The following is a 23,021-nucleotide window of genomic DNA, read 5'->3' as shown; positions in this document are numbered from 1 at the left end:
CTAGATGCGTTGGGCTGGGCTGCATGCTGGCTAGAAGAAGAGGCGTTGGGGAGAATTCTTTGGGCTGGCAGTGCGGTAGGGAAGAAAAGGAAAAGAAGCCAAAAGAAAGGGAAAAAAAGGGGGGAGCTAGGGTTTTATGTAGGGTGTCGCGTGTGGGGGGCTTGGGAGCTGCGCGCTGCTATTGTTGAGATCCGAGTCTCTCCTCCTCTCCAGCTCAACTCACGGCCTCCATTGCTCTCTCTCTTCATTACTCTCTTTTTTCCATTGCCTTTATTTACTTGTTTTATTCAATTTAATGTTATTTAAAACTCTTGTTGAACCTTTATTTTGATTATTTTACTTTAATGTCAATTTAAATATTTTGTTGAAACTTTGCTTTGATTTAAAATCTAGTTAATTTTATTGAAGTCATTGTTGGGAGTTACTTTTAATTAAGCCATTATTAAGTTTAGTTTATTTTAATTTGTTTAAGATCTTGTTTCGCTTTCTTTATTTAATGGTCTTGCTTGCTCGAGTATTATTTCTTCAACATTTTGTTTAAGTTTATTTTTGGATTAAATCATTTTCATTAAGATCTTATTTGCTTAATTTTTTATTTGAATTATTATTAGGTTGAGTTTATCTCATTATTGAATGGTTCTTTGTACATTTAATGAACTTGGATTGAGTTATTTGTGATTTAAGATCTTGTTTGGTTTATTTTTTGTTTAGATTATTGTTGTGTTGAGTTTAGTTTGCTATTGAATGTTTTTGTGTTCTTGTTGGATTAATGAAATTCTCATCTTGGGTCACTATTCAAATGTTTAGATATCGAGTTGTTTAGTTGGTTAATTTCCTTATACTCATTTTATTAGTTGAATGAACCACTGGATGAAAATATTAGTTGTGTTAATTTTCCCGTGATTTGTTACTATTATTCGTTTCTCGTCATTTACTTTATGTGCGTTAGGTTCATAGTTTAGATCTTACATCTTTTCAATTTCATCACAATTTTCAAAACTCCCAAGATTTTGAATTTGAACCATGTTCAGTAAAATTGTTTTCTTATTTTCTTTTTCCCGTTTTGCACTAGTTTAAAACTAATCTCTATTCCCTGAGGAGACGATTTGACTTGTTTCTTAGTAGGTGGTCGAGGTCGTGGTCGATCTAGTTAACCCAGGCAATTTTTTGCAACAATAATTGACATCATCTGTGGAAAAATTAGAAGGGTTGAGCTAATAACAATTATGACCACCTCTCATAATTTTTATTTTTATCAATCTTTTGGAAATCACTCACCTTTATCAATTCAATCAATGCAAGCTAATGTCACTTTGTCGGACAAACAGTACTAAGAGAGCAATTTCTAGTCTTCTAGAAAAGGATAGAAGAAATATTTGGTGTGCTTCTACAACAAAGAAAGATTATTAAAAGCAAAACCTAGGAATGCTTCCTTGATACCTCACCAAAAGATAAATCATCAATGCATTAGAAATCAACTTTGAAGATTTTAGATTCATAAGGAAGGACCATGGGCTTGAGGATGCCAATAGTGTTGCCATTAATGAACAATGCTCGTATGCATTTGAGGATAAATTCTTTTTTAAAAAATGATCGATCATCTTGAAAAAAATTATTGAGGTTTGAAAAATCAATCTCTATTAGATAAGCTCAATATACCTTTTTTTTTTTTTTTTTTAATAATATTACAAGTTATTCTCTTTTTGTTAATATTTGAATGTAGGCAAGTAACAACTTACAAAGATTGTAAGACTAATTCAATAGCTTAAAGAGGCTCACATTTTAGAAAAAACCCAAATGATGAGCATTGCTCATGAGTTCCAAAAATGTACAGCTCATGAGGCAATGAGAAATGAGCACAACACACCAAAATATAGCATATTTGATGAGCATTGCTCATGAGGCCCAAAAATGCCTATTTTATGATTACAACTCATGAGGCAATAAGAGGTGAGTACATGGTGCCTAAATATAGCCCATATATATGATAAGAACTGTTTATAAGACTCAAAAACATCCATTTAATGAGTACAACTCATGAGACAACAAGAGATGAACACAAGTCACCAAAATATGATCATATGATGAGCACCACTCATGAGGCCCAAAAACACTCATCTAATAAGCCCAACTCATAAGCAAGCTCACAAAAAATGCCCATATGATGAACTATACTCATAAGGCACATAAAAGCCCAAAGACTCTACTCATGAGGTACAAATAAATCATAAGCCTGCTCAGCCAAGAACAAAAGATAGAACCCTACATGACTTGGAGGAACTCTACTCATCTTATGTTAGGCCTACTCAGCTCAAATAATGACATATTCAACTCAATCATATCCTCCACAGTCAGATGCCTGCTTTATCAATATATATATATATATATAAAGCCATTCCTAAGCCAAGAAGAGTAATTTCTTGGCTTAGGAGTGGGGGGTAACTGATATAGCTTAAAAAATAATAATAAACTCCACATTGCCCCCAAAAATAACAAATCAATGGGTACACAAAACTAAAGGAAAAGATCACAACACCATAATTATCTTCTCCAATAAATATCATTAATCAAAATATAACTCCCCACTATCTAAATAATGGACCATTAATACTAAATTCAATAAAGGCATGCCTATAAAGACTATAAAAGGAGTGTTATAGGAAGAAATAAGACGTATCATTCTTGCCTATTCTTTTACTATCACAATAATTCAATCCTTCTAGATTCCCTAACTTAGGCATTAAAGTGATCTCCTAGAGTACACTTCGGGTCCTCTAAGCCTCCATTTCTTGATTTTTAGCAAATGATCGAGGTTGTGATCGATCTATTGGCTGCAAAAGTTCTTTAAAGCTTTTCTCTTCTTAAGAATTGCTTCATAAGAGCACCCTCCCCAAAAGGAGCCTCATAAAAGGGTGTGCTTTAGGGAAAACTACACCCATGTGAGCCTAGTTAGGACTAGTGACTTATAGGGTTGGCCTTCTACCAGCTAAATCAAACTTGATAAGACCTATTTACCAATTTTGTTATAACACGTAAAATAGTTTTTGGTAGCATCATAACAATAGTCATAATGTTTAACATTATAAAACAATATATATATATATATATATATATATATATATATAAGGTCTACATTAGATTTGCATTGACATTTTGCAATAGGCATAACCATATATAAGAGGGCATTAAAAAGGATTATGAAATTTTAAGTAGTAATGAAATGAAGTATCAAACCTTATTCACTGGTCCAAGGCAAATGTAGTTTGTGTTTTCATCCTCATAGTGGATGTGTTCCATCACAGTATTTAAAGCCTTGTGTCTTAGCTTAGAGAAAGGCCAACGCATGAGAAGAGGTTCCCCAAATTTTTGTAGACAACCCCATAGGATGCCTTGAATCTTGTTGTTCGGGTTATATAGGTCTTCCTACAGACATTAACAACAAAAATAATGATGACGACAACAACATTATTGGAGTTATTGCTAGTTATTCTTAGTTTTCATCATTATTAAATCTCCTTTCTAGTAGGTTTCTAATGAAAAAGCTAGCTTACCTTTGCACAAAGAGATCTAGCACAATCCCAATCAATTAGATGGTATGGTTGGGTGTACAACTCCCTTCTCAGTGACAAAATAAGGGCACTAATGCTTCCTACGAATCTTCTCCCATATAGATATGACAACGGCAAGTAAACCATCCGGCAATGGCACCACATTCGTCCTACATGCATGTGTACACAAGTAACCTACCAATTTAATAAGTACATAAGAAGAACCTGTCTACCAATTTATAATTATAAGAAGAATAAGAAGAAGAAAAACCCGGATGTATAGGAAGAGAATAAGGAAGAAGCCATGTCTCGGGACAAACTGGGTTGTTGCCCCTCCACTCATAAGCTCCAAGTACCTACGTACCACCATTAATATTTTTAATGGATTATAAACTATGTAAGCATAGCTCATTTTTTGGAATGGAGGAGCAAGTGATTTTCTTACTGAGAGCCACATCTTGCCCCATGATGGAATGTGAGTGACCCCACCTCGATCATGAATCCATTTCCTTGCTTTCTCCATTGCCCCATCCCCGTCGTCCATTCCTTCTCCTATCAATCTTAGGGCCACATATGAGAGAGCAGTACACAACATGATGCTGTGCCCTTCTATGTGTAATCCCCATCCACCATCTACATTCTGCACGAATCAACTCAGTTAGTGTTTCGTATGCTAGAATGGATGAGTTGAGTGAAAATAATGAAATATAGATTGCGACATGTAAAAATATAAACACCAATTTCAATCGGTTATTTTCTATTCTTGCGTCCCAAACAAATGATTAAGGCAATGGGTTGGGCTCAACTAACTTAAATGTTTAATTCAAGTTAATTGTTACACCCATTTATCTAATTAAAAAATGATATTAATCACATACTCACCATACCCTATACTTCTCTATGCACAATTTTTGGGTTAGTTATACTATAATTCCCTAGCCAAAACTTAATTTGAAATTTTAATTAATAACAACAGTTTGATCCTTAACGTTTCAATTTTTACTTTAATTGGTCCCTAAACAAGAAATTGAACTAATTAACCTAAATATGAAACTTCAAGAATCAAATTATTACAACTTAATGTTTAGCGAATGAAGTGCAATTCAATGAAACTTCAAGGGCTTACAGAGTAATTTACAGAATATTTTTTTCACACACCCTAATAACACATTTTACCTTTATGTATAAATATAATCCTAAAAGCACAATAAGCTTGAATATAATACATAAAAGAAGTCATATAGATAATCATGTTGTTTGTTTTTTAAGAAGAAGACATGAAGAAAGATGACAAACAAGAGTAGTCCAAACAGATTTTATCTTGATAGAATTCTTTCCATTTCCAAGCATTAACAGCCACTACTTCTCCCCATCCATCCTAGAAAGTGTTTTTCATATTGAAACTTTATAAAGGCTTCAAAATAATTTGATAATATTTTTAAATATATTAGTACAAATTATTTCTCATCATGTCCTTATTGGTAGGATTTTGTTTTTTTAAGATGCCAACTAGGTCATATTATGCTATGAGTGTATTATATAAAATGTGTTAAATACCCATTATTCTCCAAATGATGAGGAAGATCTAAGGTCCCTACATGTAGGGCTTGCTTTTGTGCACCATACCCATCATTCTTAGAATGATGAGAATGCATGGTAGCCATACGTGAAGGTAGGCCCTAGATTACAGAAGTGATCATGAGTCATGCAGGGATTTTAGATTGACCAACATTTCAAGAGAAAATAGGTAAAGGGTGAGAATAAATCCAGAAATGGAAAGCCTAGATCAATTATAGAAACAAAACAAAGGCACTAACTGCCCTTGGCAAAGACATTTAGTAGGCATAATGATACTTAAGACCTTTTCAATGGCATAAAGAACTTGTGGATGATCATGATGCTCAATACAATTTAAAACCATAGGTTAGACTTTAGTAGCATGCTTAAGAGTCTTGCTATCACCTATTGCTTGGTCTTTCTACCCAACTTTATTAGCAGTTTTGACTAACTATTCCAACTATTTGAAACACACTCAATTAGTAGCAAAAAGGTGAGAAATATGGTATTGGAGTTGATTAAAGTCAAAAGGGGGCTTAAGAGTCTTCATTAGATTATTTTTTTCAATAGTGTAAGGGGTACACAAAACTCGGGATTAGGTTAGGATATTAAGACCTTTGTCATTATGTTTGAAGAAAAAGGTACAAAATTTAACCTTGCCCTTTCGAAATTTCCACCGAAATAATTTTTCTATCTACTTTTGCAATTTGACAAAAATGACTAGGTTATGGAGAGGCAAATGGCACAAAACAGAGGCTTTATAGAAATTAGGAAAATTAATAACATGTTGAACGATCATCACACCCACCCCTCCTAAGCTAATGACCAAGTAATGAATGGGGAAAAGAATGAGCCTAGAAAACCCTTCAATAATTAAGCTCCCTCAAACATAATTTAGTTATAAATTTTGATGCAAATGAAAAATAATGAATAGGTTAAATGGTGGGGAAAAGGAAGAAGGATATACTGGTAAAAAAATATAAACAATAATTAGGATTGCATACATGATAGTGATGAGTTGCAAGAATCTTAAAGATGAGATTATCTGATTAAATAGGGATTATCACGAAGGTTCATGCACAACTATAAACCATTTGATGACTGTGTTAGAGACAAAGTAGAGATATGATTGATAACTAATATATCCTTGGAGTATCCATGTCATTTCTAGAGGGCTAGATAAGGGGAAAGACTCTACTCCATAGGAGTACGTTAGAGGAATATAGGCAAAAGAAACATAGGTTGTTGAACAATTTAAAGAGATCTCTTTTTGCAAACACAAATTTGAGAAGCATTACACCCTTACAATATTGCTCTCATTATCTCTAAAATAATTCTCCACAATAATAAAATGTGAAGAAAATGTTAGTGGACAATGACAATTTAGCTAAGATATTACTTTACCATATGTGTTCCAGTATATGAAGCTCGGTGAATATTGGCTAAAACTTGTTAAAAGTCTACTAATAAGGTTCAAGAGAGAAGTTGTCTAGTCTTATGGTTGAATCATGATGCCTTCCAAGCAGGTATGGAGTGCCTACACAATTCCAAATGATAAGTAGATTTCCACGCTATTAAGGGCAGTTCAACATATAATATCATGTTGTGAAGACTAAGTTTGAACCATATAAGAGCTATCATTTCCACTTATCACGTCACCATCATTAAGTTCTTGATAGGAATGGGATGGAAGAAATGGATGGAGATAAACTAATAACATATCAATTTTAGATGGTAATGCTAAAGGGCAATCTTGTAGCTTTAACTATAGATAACCAAAATGGTAAAAAGAGCAACCAAATTAAAGGGCTACATTGCCAGGGAAAATGTAATGATTGTTTAACTATAAACTATTGAGAATTTCACTTGTTATTGTCCCATGTTAGACAATGGAGAAATACAATTAATATACATTGTTGAATCTAAGGCCCAATGGCTTAAGCTGTTAGTTGAAATTAGTGACCATTCATGTACATATAACACATGCACAATACCTTGGCAAACAAAAGTAACACAAAAATAGACGGTTCATGACTAGAAAAATGGAGGTGTGAAATCTAATTATGTAGACATGTGAATAGATAGAGGATCAAGTGTTTGACCAAGGCTAATAAAGATAATCTAACCTAGTTAGATAAATCTAAATAGGATCAAACATGTGAGGTATAATTGGGTCAAAAGGCATATGCAATGTAATTTGAGGCACATAAGACACAAAGCATGGTAAGGCCAACTTGAGAAAGCAATTATTAGATAATTGGGCTTGCTCCAAAGGGGAAGATGGTTTTTTTTTTCTTAAGATGATGTGCTTAAAAGCCAAAGAATGAGGGTGGAGATTATTAGAAATCCTATTTGTAAGTTATCACGTGTCGAATAAGGTGAGATAAAAGAGTGACCAATATACATGATGGCCTCAAGCCTTAATGATTTATGCTTTTGGGTCAATTTCTTAGCTTATTCATTTATAGTCCTTCCACAATAGACTTAAGGTATATATAATAATAGTATATGTGATCATACATTAGTAGAAAACTTTTATTTTGTCTCTTATTTCATATTATAGTTTTAAAGTTTAGAACTTCATTATACCATTGCTAATTTTTTAGTTCCATTATAGCAAAGGCTCAAATAGGTTTACTGCATGGGTTGACAAGGGGCTTTCTTGTGTTAGTGAGAAAGGAAGATCCATGACAATCACTAGTTGATTTAACTTCAGCTCATGTTCACAAAATGCATATTCTTTGAAATGGTGTGGTCATGGTTTAGAAAAGAAGAGATGTTGTCAATGTAAAGTAAATAATACAATAATTTTTTTTTGTGAACTACTAAGATAGAATAGGCAAGGGACTGCTACTCTCAAATTTCACAAATGAAATTTCTATTCATATGCTATGTTGTGATGGAGCAATAGACTCTTTTACATGGGTGACTATTTATTTGCCATTAAATTATTATATCCCTCCGTGATTTTTATTATGTTATTTATTCCAATGTATTCTTGAAAATAGATCTTTCAAGAACCTCACCTAGCCTAATGGTTGGTCTATTTTGACCTTTTTCTCTTTAATTCAACCATAACCATGTAATATTCATTTTATATGAAAAACTAATTGACTTGGCTTACCTACTCGGGTTAATACTAGTGGATCTTAGAGGGCATAGGTTTTAGAAACATGAGACTACCATTCTTCTTGTTCCTTTACATTTAAACTATTTAATTAGAATGCAATTTTTTTTTGGGTGGGGGTGGGGACATAGACTACTTTTAAATAGGTTCAACTTTTGGTTTACCCTTTTAGGAGTTTCTCCTTATTATAATGCTTGATCAAACTACCAACTTTTATTTTTGGACATCTTTTTGCCTACTATGTCTAATGGTTTCTTTTTTAGCTACTTGTGATCGTTTTGCAACTTGGTGATTGCTATTTCCTTTCATATAAAATAATCTAGAAGTGTACTCATTAAACAATGATAAAACTATAGTAGTTGATATTTTAATTCATGGGCATTGAGTTAGACTCATATTCCCTTGATTATTTTGGAGTTTTCACATGGGGGCTAGATATATATATATATATATATATATATATATATATATATATATATATATATATATATATATATATAAGTGCATGTGGCATAGGGTTGAAACCTAAAGGGCAGTTTCATTGATGAGATGGTGGAACCTATGCTGAGGTTTCGTTGATATAGGGACATTGTTGAACCACGTAAACTATTATATTCTTCTTTTCTTTTATTTTCTTTATTCAATTTTATATATGCATGCTTAACCTTAGGGCGTTTTCTACAATAAATGCTATTAAAACACTTACTCTGTGATGTAGGGTTTTCATTTTGATCATAGCAAGGATAAGTGAGGCGAAGATCATATTTGACAAGTTCGGGTAAATGAAACTTTAACCTTTGGCATATGCGGGTAACCGATCTATTTGGTTTATTAGAAGTTTACATGAAATTAACAAAAGAGAAACAAGAGAAAAATGATGAAGATAATTGGATGGAATTAGAACAAGTCGCTTTTAGTACCATCTAATCATGTTTGATAGATTTTTCCATATTCGACATAATGTCGAAGAAAACTTCCAACGGTCTATGGACATAATAGGAGAGTTTGAGTATTCAATACTAAAAAATTGATCTTCAAAAAGTCATTATTACTTCTCTGTATACTTGAAGGTAGGGATCTGAATCAATATATGAATTAATTCAATCAAATTCTCCACAATTTTCTCAAATTGGATGTGAGGATTGAAGATAAAGATAAAACATTCATGTTGTTATCTTCTTTTCCTTCTTCGTTTGAACACTTGGTTACAACACTACTTTATGGGAAATACACTCTAAGCTATGAAGAATAATTTGGGGTTCTCATGTCAAACAAGTCTAAAAGGAGACTTAGCAATGAGTACCATAAAGTAAAGGGCTTGGTTGCCGGGCTGAGCAATTGAAAAGGAGGTCCAAGGAGAAGGGTAAGTACATGGACATATCAAAGCCTAGATCAAGGGTCAACAGCCTTACGTTCTTCAAGTGCAAACAAAATGGGCACAATAAGTAGGATTGTTCTCTTTGGAAGAAAAAGGAAGAAAATAAAGACCAACCATCAAGATCTAAATTGTTGTGATAGATAGTTTAGATAAGAAGAGCTTTTGTTGGCAACTTTAGGTAACAATAATTTTTTGGATACTTGGACTTAGGATTTTTCTTGCTCATTTCATTTTTTTTTTTTTATCAGTAAAGGGTAAATTATATTGATCAAAGGAATATGTACAGATAAATTTGAAACATATACCGAGAAGGGAGGCCAAAGCTCCCAATCAAGAACAAGCAGCAACAACCTAGGAGGAACCTAGAAACAAGTACAATCAAAACCTAGGCATACCCAGGGCACAACGCTTATAGACAAGTAGCAACAAAACTAGGAATACCCTAGAAACAAGTACAATCAAATCTGGGCATACCTAGAAAACAAAGGGAACACAAGAACAAAAGAGCTAAAGGAGGCCTAGAACCCATGTTCCTTTTCTTCCTTTTCACAAGCTGAAACCCCTTGTCTTGCGCCATTACATTCCCATTGGAATTTCCACTGACCGAAGGCACAAGAGGGCCTTTTCCTTTTTCATTGATCTTTTCAGCTTCATCCATAGCAGCAAGGGAAACATTGCCTTTTTCCCTAAATAATTCATATTCTCTCCCCCTTTGCAAGGAAGAAGAAGCATTAATCTTTACTGCTTCAAAGGACCCTGAAGTGTTAACCTTCTCAGTAATAATCCTGTCATTGGACCTGCAAGAGTCCAAGCAGACATCCAAAAGCTCTTTAATTGTATCAGGAACTTTCTTTTTTTATTTTTCCTTTTCTCTGTTCAAGTTCTTTCTTGTTTTTACAATTCACTTCTGCATCACCAAGCATATTACAAAAGTTACAGAATTTTGGCACATTCTCATAAGAAACCTTTTGATTAAAGATCTGCCCATTAGGCATACGAACTCTCACACTGTACTTTAGTTCTTTGGCAACATCAATCTCAACCAATGCCCTTGCAAAGGAGATACTTTCCCTATTGGTGGTCAGTTTATCAGCATGTACAAGTCTACCTAACATAGAACAAATCTTACCAAGAGCATTCAGAGTCCAAAGCTCGAGGGGAAGATTCTTCAATTGAATCCAAGCAGGCAAAATGCTCAGTTCCTCATTATTAAATTGAAATATGTCTGGCAATCTTTTGAGAAATAGAGGCCTTCCATATGCAAGAAATGGACCACCTTGCAGCACCTGAAACATGTCCTCCTCAATGTAGAACTTGAAAATGATCCAGCCACTCTTATGGTGGAAAATGTCAACTTTAGCATGCCAAGATGAGACAATATCATTAAGGGCAGACTTTCCTGGGAATTTGCCAGCAAAGTACCTTGCTAAGCAAAATTTCCACTTCTCTTCAGGGTCAACCATATCTTTTTCTTCAATACGAACTTCATCACCACCAGAATCAAATGAGGGAAGAGCACCACAGTTTTCTTGATGTCTATTTTTAGCAAACATTTTAGCCCAAGACCCCTTCTTAATCCCATTCATGAAGCCTTCCTCCTTCCCTCTTGCTGTGGCATTTTGACAAACACCTGGAGCATTTGTACCCTCAGTGCCCTTAGCCTTCTTAGAATCCACAATAGAAGTCCCCTTTACAGCATTAAGGCAAGAACCTACCCTGTTAGAATTGTTTCCTTCAGCTAATCCCAAAGAGGAAATTTGTCGAGCACTTGGAGTGCACACTGCGTTCACAGCTTCAACAACCGCTCTATGCTGCCCTTCATTCCCTTTCACAACAATTAGGTCCTTTGAATTGTTAATGAGAGGGCGAGTAGCAGAAGCCCAACCTGGGGTCGGGACAAAATCACCCTTAGGGGCAAATGTTCGAGCAGCAGAAGCACCACCAGCATCATCTTTCCTTAAACCTGGCAGAGTAGAGGCGTTTTCCAGCCCTACTGTGACATTTCTTAGAACACCTGGTGTGCGAGCGCCAGCAGTGCAAGCTTCTGTCCCTTTCGAAGCATCAACAACTCCATCTTCTGGCAGACCACCAATAGATCCAATCCCAGCATCACAATCCGAGTCGCACCCACCACCAGAAGCTTTTCCATTAACATTTCCTTTTCAATTCCATCCTTCAGCCCCTGAATCGTGATTGCAGACAACCTGCGAAACTCATCCATAATCCCAAGATAATTTCTTTTAATCCATTCATCACGGCTGTGTTAAGGCGTCTTCAATCTGCTCTGGCAAAGCATCCAACGCCACATTCAGATTTGGACCCTTTAAACGCAGAACAGATTCACCATCCAAAACAAATCTGTCTTCTTTACCAGCACCTGATTTATCAGAGCAAGAGGAAAAACCTTTTTCATTCTCAATGAATTTGTCATCACCCTCTGAATCTGAATCATCAGACGAAGAGGATTTTTCCTTTAGTGGGGGAAAAACGATTTGCAGCTGAAGCAAGCCTTACAACCTCCGAACGCAACTGCTGAAGGTTCCTCCAGCTCACAAAGATCAATTTCCACCATTCTTTTCAATGAAATCAAGAGCAGATTTACGATCATTAGTCAGATGAACAACATTAACAGGCCTGGAGGTTGATTTACGCCCCATAGCCAAACAGATCAAGCAATCCAAGAGCCCAGCCACAATCACTCACGCCATGCACCTTCTAGAGAGAACGCAACTTCATTATTTATTTTTTTTAGGCAGTGGTTTGGTACTTACAAGAATGTGATGGTGGTTCCATAGTTCTTGAAGATGATCATCCTTATCCTATGTTTTACATTGGTCGCATGACAGTTGGAATGTTTTGATAACACTATTAAAACAAAATGTTACATGTTCTCCAATTGAATAAGAACTTACTTTCTCTAGGTTACTTAGAATATACTTTGGATGGACTTTTAGCAACTTTCAACTTTTGAAAGTGGATTGTAAAGGTGTCAAAAGGGTAAATGCTTGATATGAAGGGTAAACAAGTCAATAACAATTTATATTGGCTATTAGGCAATACAATTGTTAGCAGTGCAACCGCCACTTCATTGGATATTGACACAGTTGATACTATTGGCATATGCACCTAGGACAAATAAGTAAGTAGAGTATGATGGAACTCTATAAAAGGAAATTGCTAAAAGGGTTGGAGGAGTGCAAAGTTGATTTTTGTAGGTATTGTGTTTTAGGTAAATAATCTAGAGTGAATTGTAAGCTATATTCCCATAAAAGCAGAGACATTCTAGATAATGTTTGGAGAGATGTTTGTGGGCCTACAAGGGTACTTGCTAGGAATGGAGCTTAGTATTTGTTAGCTTCATTGGAAATTACTATAGGAAGTTTTATGTTTAGTTCATGAAGAAAAAGTAGAATTCTCTAAGTTCAAGCATTGGAAGATAGAGGTCGAGAAACAAATAGGAAAGTCAATAAAAGGTCTTAGGCTAGATAATGGGTTGGAGTACAAGTCTAATGAGCCTCTGAACTTTAGTAGGTCTGAGGGATTTGTCAGGCATTTTACAGTTTGTCAAACTTCGCTACAAATGGGGTGGCTAAGAGGGTAAAAGGGACCCTACTTGAGAAATCTAAGAGCATGAGACTACATGAAGAATTGCCTAAGATTTTTTTTATTAGATGCAGTTAGCACAGGCTTTAATATTATTAACAAGTCACCTTCTATGAAATTATATGGTAAAGTGGTTGAGTTTTAGAAAGGTCAAGTGGTTGACTACTCAACATTAACTATATTTGGTTGTCTAGCATACACTCACATTTCTAATAAGCTTCAAACCAAGATAGATCCTAAATCCAAGGACTCATTTTCATGGGTTTTGACACCCTATTTTTTCTAGGATCAATTTATCTATACATTTGGTTCAACTCTTGTTTAATTGGGCAACTATTGAATAAGTAAAGGGTCAAAATTGTAATGGGAGCCTTTCTACCCCTTTTAGACATCTTGTATCACAAACTGTCAATTCAGTGTTCTTCGAAGTTTCAATTTCAAAGGTAAAGGTCTTTATTTATCATATTATGTATCCTTAATTTAATTAAGGATGTATCCCAGTTTGAGGAGAAACTTGTACTAAAACACCCTTATGGGACAAGGAAGGAGTTTTCTTGTCTTAGAAAGGAAATTTCAGAAACTTAAAACTAAGGCAACATGTTAGCTTCCTTTTTCTCTATAAAAAGGAAGCTATGCTCTAACCCTATGGGACATATTAAGGAGGGAAAGAATGTATGTTCACTTAAAGATGAAGAAAGATAGAGATAAAGAGAGAGTTAGAGAGAGGGAAAAAGGAAATTTAAAACCCTAACCATCAAACCTTCTTCCACCAATGAGTGTAATACAAGGATCAATGGAAAATTTTTAATAGAAGATTCAAGATCCTCCAAGCCTTGGTTAGCGACGATCCGAAAGGAAGAACAAGGTGTGATTTTTATTAATTTGAACCCTAGAAATCTAGGAAAATGCAATTGTCAATATTATCCTCAATGGTAGCGAGCTTCAATGAAGAAAGGTTGTTTCAGTGGCTTTTAGGGCGTCCCGATGCTTCTAAAGGGGTTAGAGGACAATGGAGGGCCAAATGGCGGCATGGACCTTCAATTTTTAATGTTAAAATGGTAAAAAGTTGTGAGGGTTCATTGGCCGCTACGGTGAAGATTCTGGCAAGTCATAACCTCACTAAAGAAAATAAATGGAGCATGGGTTTCGTCCCGTTCAATGCCATGTGCCAGGCATGTATTGTTTAAGTAGATCGATCCGTCAGTCCACACAAACTGCAACTAGTTTTTATTTTTATTTTTACTTATTTTCTTTTTATTTTTATAAATTTGTTTTAAAATAGTTTCTTTATGAGAAAAATATCCCAGAAATTGAAAAAAATAGAAAAAAAATTATTTCAAATTAATTTTCATATTTTTTTTGTAATTTATCTTATATTTATTTTATTTTCTATTTGTTTAGATATTTTAATTCTAAAATAGGTTTTTTAATTCAAAAATGGTTTCTTTTGAAAATAAAGTGTCCTGATTATTTTATCATTTTTATTTGAACCTAAGTCTATATTTTTCTCTCTTATTTCATTTTATTTCTTTTATTTTATTTTTTTATTCTTTGTTTTAATCATTACAAATTGTTTAAAATCCAAAAAAAAAAAAAATGTACAAGATTCATATAAAATACCAAAAGATTTCAAGCTAATTCCTAAAGAGTTTTTAGAGGTTTTTGAATGTTTTGAATCTTGTTGTGCCTTAGATTGGATTCAAAGAATAAAAATATGAAAATAAAATGGGTTTTGAAAGAAAGTTTAGTCTTGTGATTTGCACCTCTTTTTGTTTGTTCTCATTTTGTGAGTGTAGTATGATGAGGTTGATTGTAACGACCCCAAAAATAGTTATACTTAATTAGGATTATGATCCTAAAATAAATAAATTAATTAATTAAATAATTAATTGAATTAATAAATAAAAATTATGAATTAAATAATATAATATAATAATATATTAATATAATATAATATTATATTATAATATATATAATATAATATGGCTTTAGGAAGATGAAATTAAATTTCAACACCCCTGAGACACAACTCTCTCTCTCTCTCTCTCTCTCTCTCTCTCTCTCTCTCTCTCTCTCTCTCTCTCTCTCTCTCTCTCTCTCCCTCAACCCCTCTCCCTCTCTCCTCAATTTCATAGGCCAAACGTGCACCGATCGAAGAACGAAAATACCCTTGGGTTCCAAATTCGACCACCAACATTTTAATCGGAGTGGATTTGTCGTAGGAACGTCGTAGGTACCATTCCTGGGATAAGGTAAGGGGAATAAATTATGTTAGAAATTTTTATAAATTAACCGATTAAATTGAAATATATGAGTATATGAATATTATCATGGTTTTTAATCTAAGTATATTATGAGATATATGACTATATGAATGTTTATCAAATTATGGTTTAATATTCAAATGTGTCGTATGAGATTATTTCAGTTATTGTATAAATTAAACATGTTGAGAACACGTAGATGATTGAAAGTAATGTAAAAAGAGTGTTATGAATATGGTACCAATGTATTGTGCAATTACATATCTGAGGGATATGTTTGGTGATATTAAGGCAGAAGGGGACGCGATCTTGATTATGGGACCTTGATTCTCAGGACTTAGCCCGAGGGCTTGCTGATAGGGGACGGCAAGACGTAACGCCTCACAGCAAGTGCATGGCTATGTACCATATGTGGTCTCTGAAGGATAGATAGATTGCTTGATACGTGAACATGATTCAGGGAGTAAGGAGATAGATATATTGATTTATGTGATTGTTTTATGGTTTATTATATAGTATAGAATGTTATTTATATGAAGCACGTATTGAATGTTATATATATATATATGATACACTAAAACTCATTGGCCACACACCGATGATAATTTATTCCTTCTTACTGAGAGGTTTCTCACCCCATCATGATTAATTATTTTTCAAATGACCTGTGGAGTATGACAGTAATCAGAGTAGCGCAAGAGAAGCGTGGGTGGGACTTGATAGTGAGATTTAGAATAAATGTTAATTTTGTTATTCTAGTTTATCTTGAAATTTTTAGGATGTATTAAATTGATTTTAGAGATATTGTTGATATTTTATTTATGTTTTGATGAATTCAGAACCTTATTGTGATATTGGGATATTTATTGTAATAAAGGATGGTTTTTTGTACTCTAGTAATTGTAATGGAGATCTTCTGCTGTGTATTTAGGTGGTATTAGAGATTTATCTAGAATAACACCCCAAGCCCTACTTGGCGGGTTTGGGGTGTTACATTGATGTTGAATTCTGCTTAATTCATGCAAGGGTAGTCCTTAGTTTGCTTTGATTGAGTGATGTGCATGTTTGAGTAATTTATCTCATATTGTTTCTATAGTATGTATTATTGGATATACATAGGACATGCTTGGTTTTGTGGCAAGACAACAATAGAACTTCATTTGATGTGAATAAACTAAAAATAAAAAGAACTATAATTAATGAATCCAACGATGGATGCCATAGGGGAACACAATAGTACTCCCTATTGATTTTCTTGAGGTGAGGGAAGCTTTAGTTCCAAATCACAATATCATGGGAACGTAAGGTGGAATAATATTAAAACAAAATGTAAATTAAATCAAAACAAGGATAGTTTGTGTGTTGGTGATTATATTTGGCTCGATTTCTATTGTTCGAAAGAACGAGTGTATAGCTTTGGCATGTACCTTCCTCTCACATAACTAAACTTTTGAATTTAGCTTTGGTATGTAGACTATAGACTATCGGTTCCTTGGACTCTAGGAATAGTTCGAGATCAATTAATTGATAGTAATTAGGTTAATTAAACAACATCTAGGTAAATAAAAGGTTAGTGGTGACTATGTATAATGTACAAAGTGCAAGATAAGGTTAACAAAAACATGTTTGGATGGTCATCCCCATTAATGCATCGGATCCCAATCTGCATATATGCGTTAAGAAATTAGCAACTTTGTTAAAGACTTTAGAGAGTTGAGCCAAATGATAAATTTGGGATCATTCCAACATCAAATCAAGCATAGTCCTTGAATCTTCTATGTCTTCATGTGTGATTGCTTTTTCATGGTTTGGATGCATATGGCATGACTTATAGGGTAATATGAAATCCACACACTCACAATATCTATACCCGAGCTCATCCTCTTAGTATTTCATAGGGATGGAATAGTGTTCACTCTTGAGAAAATTGTTTTCGTATGGGCCCATGAAGGATCCCACTCAAATTTTATCATTCCGGAGCCTCTAAGGTGAAGGTTGAGGACTTTACTAGCCTACTTGTGGGTGAAAATTAAGGACCATCTTATCTTAAATGTATAAAGTCGAACCACATTAAAAACCCTAGGTCATCTATCCTAAGTTAAAGCCATAGAAGCATACCCTAGAAATCCCTTCCTTATGGGACAGTGGTCTCTTCCTTCTTCATATGGATATCAATTATAATTCTTGATGATTTGTCTTTTGCGTATGCTTATATATGTCATTGTGCATTGTTGGTTATTTCTAAGTGCAGCATGTGTCACCCTTTTGAATAGAATTAAGGTTTAAGTAGGTCATTCATAGAAAGATGGGGCATAGGGCCTTATATCTCATCTAACTCTAGACTAAACCTTGAATACCTCATCACCCTATGCTTAATTTAAGAGCATTCGTCTATCCATGCTCATGCTATGAGCATCTAGGGTCACCTATGCTTAACATGATCAAACTTATCTTCCTTGGTGAAGCTTTCATAAGCATCCATTTTCAAGCACACATGCTCAACCCAACAACACAAATTTTTCTATACTTAATATATTGTGCATCTATGATCATCCTCCTCCACACTCAAGCTTGATCACTCACCACCCATGCTCAATAAATGAGCACTCATCTATTCTTACACTCTTCATCTTGAGCATCCATCTATCAATTTGTGTGCATCTAACACCTATTCTGTTGATGCGAATGCGTAGTGGAAACCATATAATTGAATTACGAACAAGTAATGCAAGCACTCAATGATGAACAATACGGAACAAGCAATCACTCACAAAGAGAATCAATGAAAGAAATAATCAAAGACACAAAATTTACTTGGTTCAGTAATGTGCCTACGTCCATAGGAGCAACGATTGAATTTTCACAATCACAATGTCAAGCTTACATCAAGGGTTACAAAATATAGTTTATAAACGAACCCTTATGCATACGAAAGTCTTAGAACCTATCTAAATCACTCCTTTAGCAATCCCCAGAGGAAAATCCTCCAAAAATCCTAATCTATTGATCTCCCGATTTAAATTCCGTGACCCGCATTGAACAAAATCATCGACGATTTTAGTCACATTGTCGACGGTTTAATGCTGAGAGCTGAATCCTGAAGAATGAAACCGTCGATGGTTTGATACCAAGTGCAAGCCATCTCTGATTTCGTCAACCAATCCATCGATGGTTTGATCCTACAACTAGCCTCCTTGTTCTTTGCAACATTAAGCTTTCCTCGGTGCATGTGTTCCACTCAAATTTGAGCCACATCTCCAACAATCTCCACCTTGGCGAATATTAACCACTTAGGAGAAATCCAAAAGCAAATGCGCTGCTCCACTCGGGATAGTAGATTGGGATTTTCTCCCATCTAGCACTTGGAGATGTTGATCAAGCCCAAGCAATGCTTAAACTTGTCCATTGTGATAGGCTTCGTCAACATATCAGTTGCATTGTGAGACATGTGAACCTTCTCAAGTAGAAGTTCACCTAAAGCAATCAGTTCCCTAATCCTATGAAACTACACATCAATGTGGCTTGTCCTCTCATGATACACCTGATTCTTCGCCATGTAGATGGCACTTTAACTATTACACTGTAACCGAACTCCACCTTGCTCGACACCTAGCTCCCTAACCAATCCTGTGAGCCATAACACTTCCTTGGTAGCCTCAGCCACTACTATATACTCTAACTCAGTAGTAGATAAGGCAACAAGCGATTGCACCATAGACCTCCAACAAATAGGTCCTCCCACAAAGGTGAATACGTACCTTGTGGTAGACCTCCTGTCATCCAAGTCTCCTACTTAATTAGAATCCACATACCCTACCACTGATGGATCACTCTATTGTCTACTTAACATAATGTCATATTTGGTTATACCCCTCAAGTACCTAAGAATCCACTTGACTGCATCTCAATGCTATTAACTCGGATTCAAAAAGAACCTTCTCACCACACTGATGTCATGTGTCACATTTGGCCTTGTACACACCATGACATATATCAGACACCCCACTGTACTAGCATAGGGGACCTTCATCATATCATGAACCTCATCGTCTGTCTTTGGGCACTGGGCAGTAGACAACTTGAAATGACTCATCAACGGTATGCTAACCAGTTTAGCATTAGTCATGCTAAAGCTCTCCAACACCTTCTTCTCATAGCCGCCCTTAGACAACCATAATCTCCCTATAACTCTGTCCCTGCGAATCTCCATGCCAAGAATCCTCTTGGTTGCACCCAAGTCTTTCATGTCAAACTCTTTTCCCAATAGAGTCTTCAACTGATTTACCTTAGTTATGTATTTAGCAACAATCGGCTTGTTGTCAATATAGAGAAACATAAATATAAAAGAACCATCATTAAGAGTTCTCACACAAATGCAACAACTATACTCACATCTTCTGTACCCAATACGGATCATATAGGTGTCAAACCTTTTGTACCACTACCTCAGAGACTGCTTCATCCCATAAAGTGACTTCTTCAGTTTACAAACTAAGTTCCTATGTCCAGATTGGAAAAACCCTTATGGTTGTGTCATGTAAATCAGCTCCTCCAATTCACCATGAAGGAACAATGTCTTTGTGTCCATCTACACCAGATGCATGTCATATTGCGCTATTAGTCCCAACACTACCTTGATGGAACAGTGTCTAACCATAGGGGAGAAAATTTCATCATAATCAACTCCATTCTTATGCGAGCATCCCTTTGCTACCAAGCTAAAATTTTGCTTCTCTATTTCATTTTCTAAAACTGTTTCTTTTTTCCTGTACACACCCACTTGCATCCAATCACCTGCTTCCCAACTAGAAGCTCCACCAAGTCCAATATTTGGTTCTTATGCAATGATTTCATCTCCTCCACCATAGCGTATATCCAACTACCTTTCTCTTGACCGTGCACTGCCTCTTAAAAGGTAGTAGGATCCCCACTACTAGTGATAAGCGCATAAGACTCTAGATCGTCAAATCTGTACCTAGGGGTGGCCTAACGATGTGTCTGGGTTTGACAACAACTATACTACGATGCGACTACTGGTTATCCAAGCTAGAACTCCCTATGTTATAAACATCATCATCTCCACCCTAAGTTTCTGATTCCACCTGCACTGCCGACTAATCTCTCAAGCTAGAACTCCTTGCATTTCTACCCTGATTCACCAACTCCACCTGAACCATATGCTTGTTGCTGCTACGATTCTCTAGCACCTGTTTCTCTTCTTCTTCCAAAGTATGCCACAACATGGCTTTCTCATCGAAAACCATGTCTCTACTAATCACCACTTTGTTTGCCACTAATTCCCATAGCTTAAACCCTTTAGCGTCATTATGATATCCCAGAAAGATGCACCATCTAGACTTTGCCTCAAGCTTTGATATCTCCTCAATAAGAACGTGTGCAAAGGCTAAAAACCCAAATACTCTCAATCTGGAGTAGTCTACCTCATTACTTTTCCACACCTCTTCAACAACTTTCCCATCTTTTGATGCCTTTGGTGATCTATTTACCAAGAAACAAGTCATACTCACCGCCTCAGCCCAAAGGCTCAAAGTGAGCCCAGCATTCAACCTGAAACACCGAGCCCTTTTAGCTAGGGTTCGATCCATTCTTTCCACCACACCATTTTGTTGTGATGTCCAGCGTACTGTAAAATGTCTCCTTATGCTATGCTGCTCGCTAAACTCTCAAAAAATTGAGTTCGTGTACTCACTTCCATTGTATGTCTTGAGGAACTTAATCTTTCTCCTGGTTTGGTTTTCCACCTCAGCTTTCTACAGTTTAATCTTGGCAAACATCTCCGATATATACTGCATGAAGTATACCTAGACCTTCTGTGAGTAATCATCAATGAAACTCATGAAATACACATGTCCCCCTTGTGATGCCACTTTCACCAACCTTTAAACGTTCGAATGAATGTAGTCCAGTATTCCCTCCGTCTTGTGCATGGCTATCATGACCTGAACCTTATTCTGCTTCCCAAGCACACAGTACTTGCAGAAATTCAGATTATATGATTTGACCCCCTTCAAAATATTTCTATTGTGAAGTTCCTTCATTCCACATTCACCCATATGCCCTAAACACATATGCCACAAAATGGTACTATCACACTCAAACTCTATGGTTGCAGCTCCACCTACAACTGTATTACCCAGAAGTGTGTATATATTTGTTGGTACTCTCTTCCCCTTCATCATGGTCAGAATACCCTTAGTCAACTTCATTACCCCACTTTTAGATTTGTAACTAAACCCGTTACAATCCAAGGGGCCTAACAAAACCAGATTCTTCCTCAAATCTAGTGTGTGCCTAACATCACATAATGTCCCACTACACCATCATACATCTTGATTATGATATTCCCCATCCCTACAACTTTGCATGCAACATTGTTTCCCATCAAAATGGAACCAGAAGTCCCCAATATGTACGTAGCGAACCATTTTTTTTTTTTTTTTGGGCGTCATATGATAACAACACACTAAGTCCAAGATCCAAGAATCTGTAAACTCAACCGACCTAGGTGAAACCGAGAGCCTATCATCGTCACTGCTCCCAAAGTCTCCCTTTTTTACTACATTCGCAGTGTTTGATGACCCTTTTTTATTTACAACATTCCCCTTCTTCCTCTCCAGACAATAGGGTTTTATGTGCCCTTTTTTCTTATACTTAAAACACCGCACGTCCTTCCTCTTCTTGGATTTGGATCGAGCCCTATCGTTGCTTGATCCACCCCAAAAATTGTCCTCCCACGATCTTGATTACCTTTCTCCATGAGCCCTTCACCTTGTGAACTCTCATCGCTAGCCTTCTTCCTTTAATGGAACCCCAATAATGCACTTGTGATATCCTCCAACTCCAAGGTTTCTTTCCCCCATGTCAAAGTCGTAACTAGATTCTCGTATGTAGGAGATGTAGGTAGGGAATTAAGTAGCATCAGTACTTTGTCTTCTTCCTTGAACTTCACATCAATTCGTTTCATATCACTACTGATATGATTGAATGTGTTGATGTGCTGAGTTAGGTATGAATCCTCTACCATCTTAAGCCAACATAGTTTTTGCTTAAGATATAACTTGTTCGTCAATGACTTGGACATGTATTGGCTCTCCAATTTCAGCCAAACTATTGCCAGTGATTCCTTATCCATGACATTATACATCATGTCATCAACCAAATAATTCGGGATAGTGGACACAGCTTTCTCTTCCAACTCCTTCCAATTCATGTCGCCCATACCTTCCGGCTTCTTTCTGTATAGTGCCTTCACCATACCTTGCTGCACCAGCAAGTCCTTAACCCTCCTCGGCCAAAGTCTAAAATTTATCGTTCCATCAAACTTATTAACATCGAACTTCACCAAAGAGATCCCAACCATTACAACCAATAGCTATGATACCAATTGTTGATACGAATGCACAGTGAGAACCATAAAATTGAATCCCAAACAAGTAATACAAGCACTCAATAATGAACAATACGGAACAAGCAATCACCCACAAAGAGAATCAATGAAAGCAATAAACAATGACACAAGATTT

At 35.7% G+C, this 23,021-nt stretch overlaps 1 protein-coding gene across 2 annotated transcripts in view; it reads right to left on the bottom strand.

Annotated features, from left to right (window-relative positions):
- Nucleotides 1–23,021, bottom strand: part of LOC131166245 (lanosterol synthase-like) — a 114,409-nt gene that overhangs the window by 15,696 nt on the left and 75,692 nt on the right. For both annotated transcript variants that reach the window (XM_058124596.1, XM_058124597.1), the window contains exons 4-7: nt 3,994–4,188; nt 3,820–3,904; nt 3,552–3,718; nt 3,235–3,423 (exon numbers count right to left, since the gene is read on the bottom strand). In XM_058124596.1, coding sequence (XP_057980579.1) covers nt 3,235–3,423; nt 3,552–3,718; nt 3,820–3,904; nt 3,994–4,188 — 636 coding nt within the window. The remainder of the gene's footprint in view (nt 1–3,234; nt 3,424–3,551; nt 3,719–3,819; nt 3,905–3,993; nt 4,189–23,021) is intronic.

The sequence above is a fragment of the Malania oleifera genome, chromosome 10 (assembly GCF_029873635.1).
Source record: "Malania oleifera isolate guangnan ecotype guangnan chromosome 10, ASM2987363v1, whole genome shotgun sequence".
NCBI lineage: Eukaryota > Viridiplantae > Streptophyta > Magnoliopsida > Santalales > Ximeniaceae > Malania > Malania oleifera.
The sequence above is the reverse complement of the archived record's forward strand: the minus strand, read 5'-3'. Positions and strand labels throughout refer to the sequence as shown.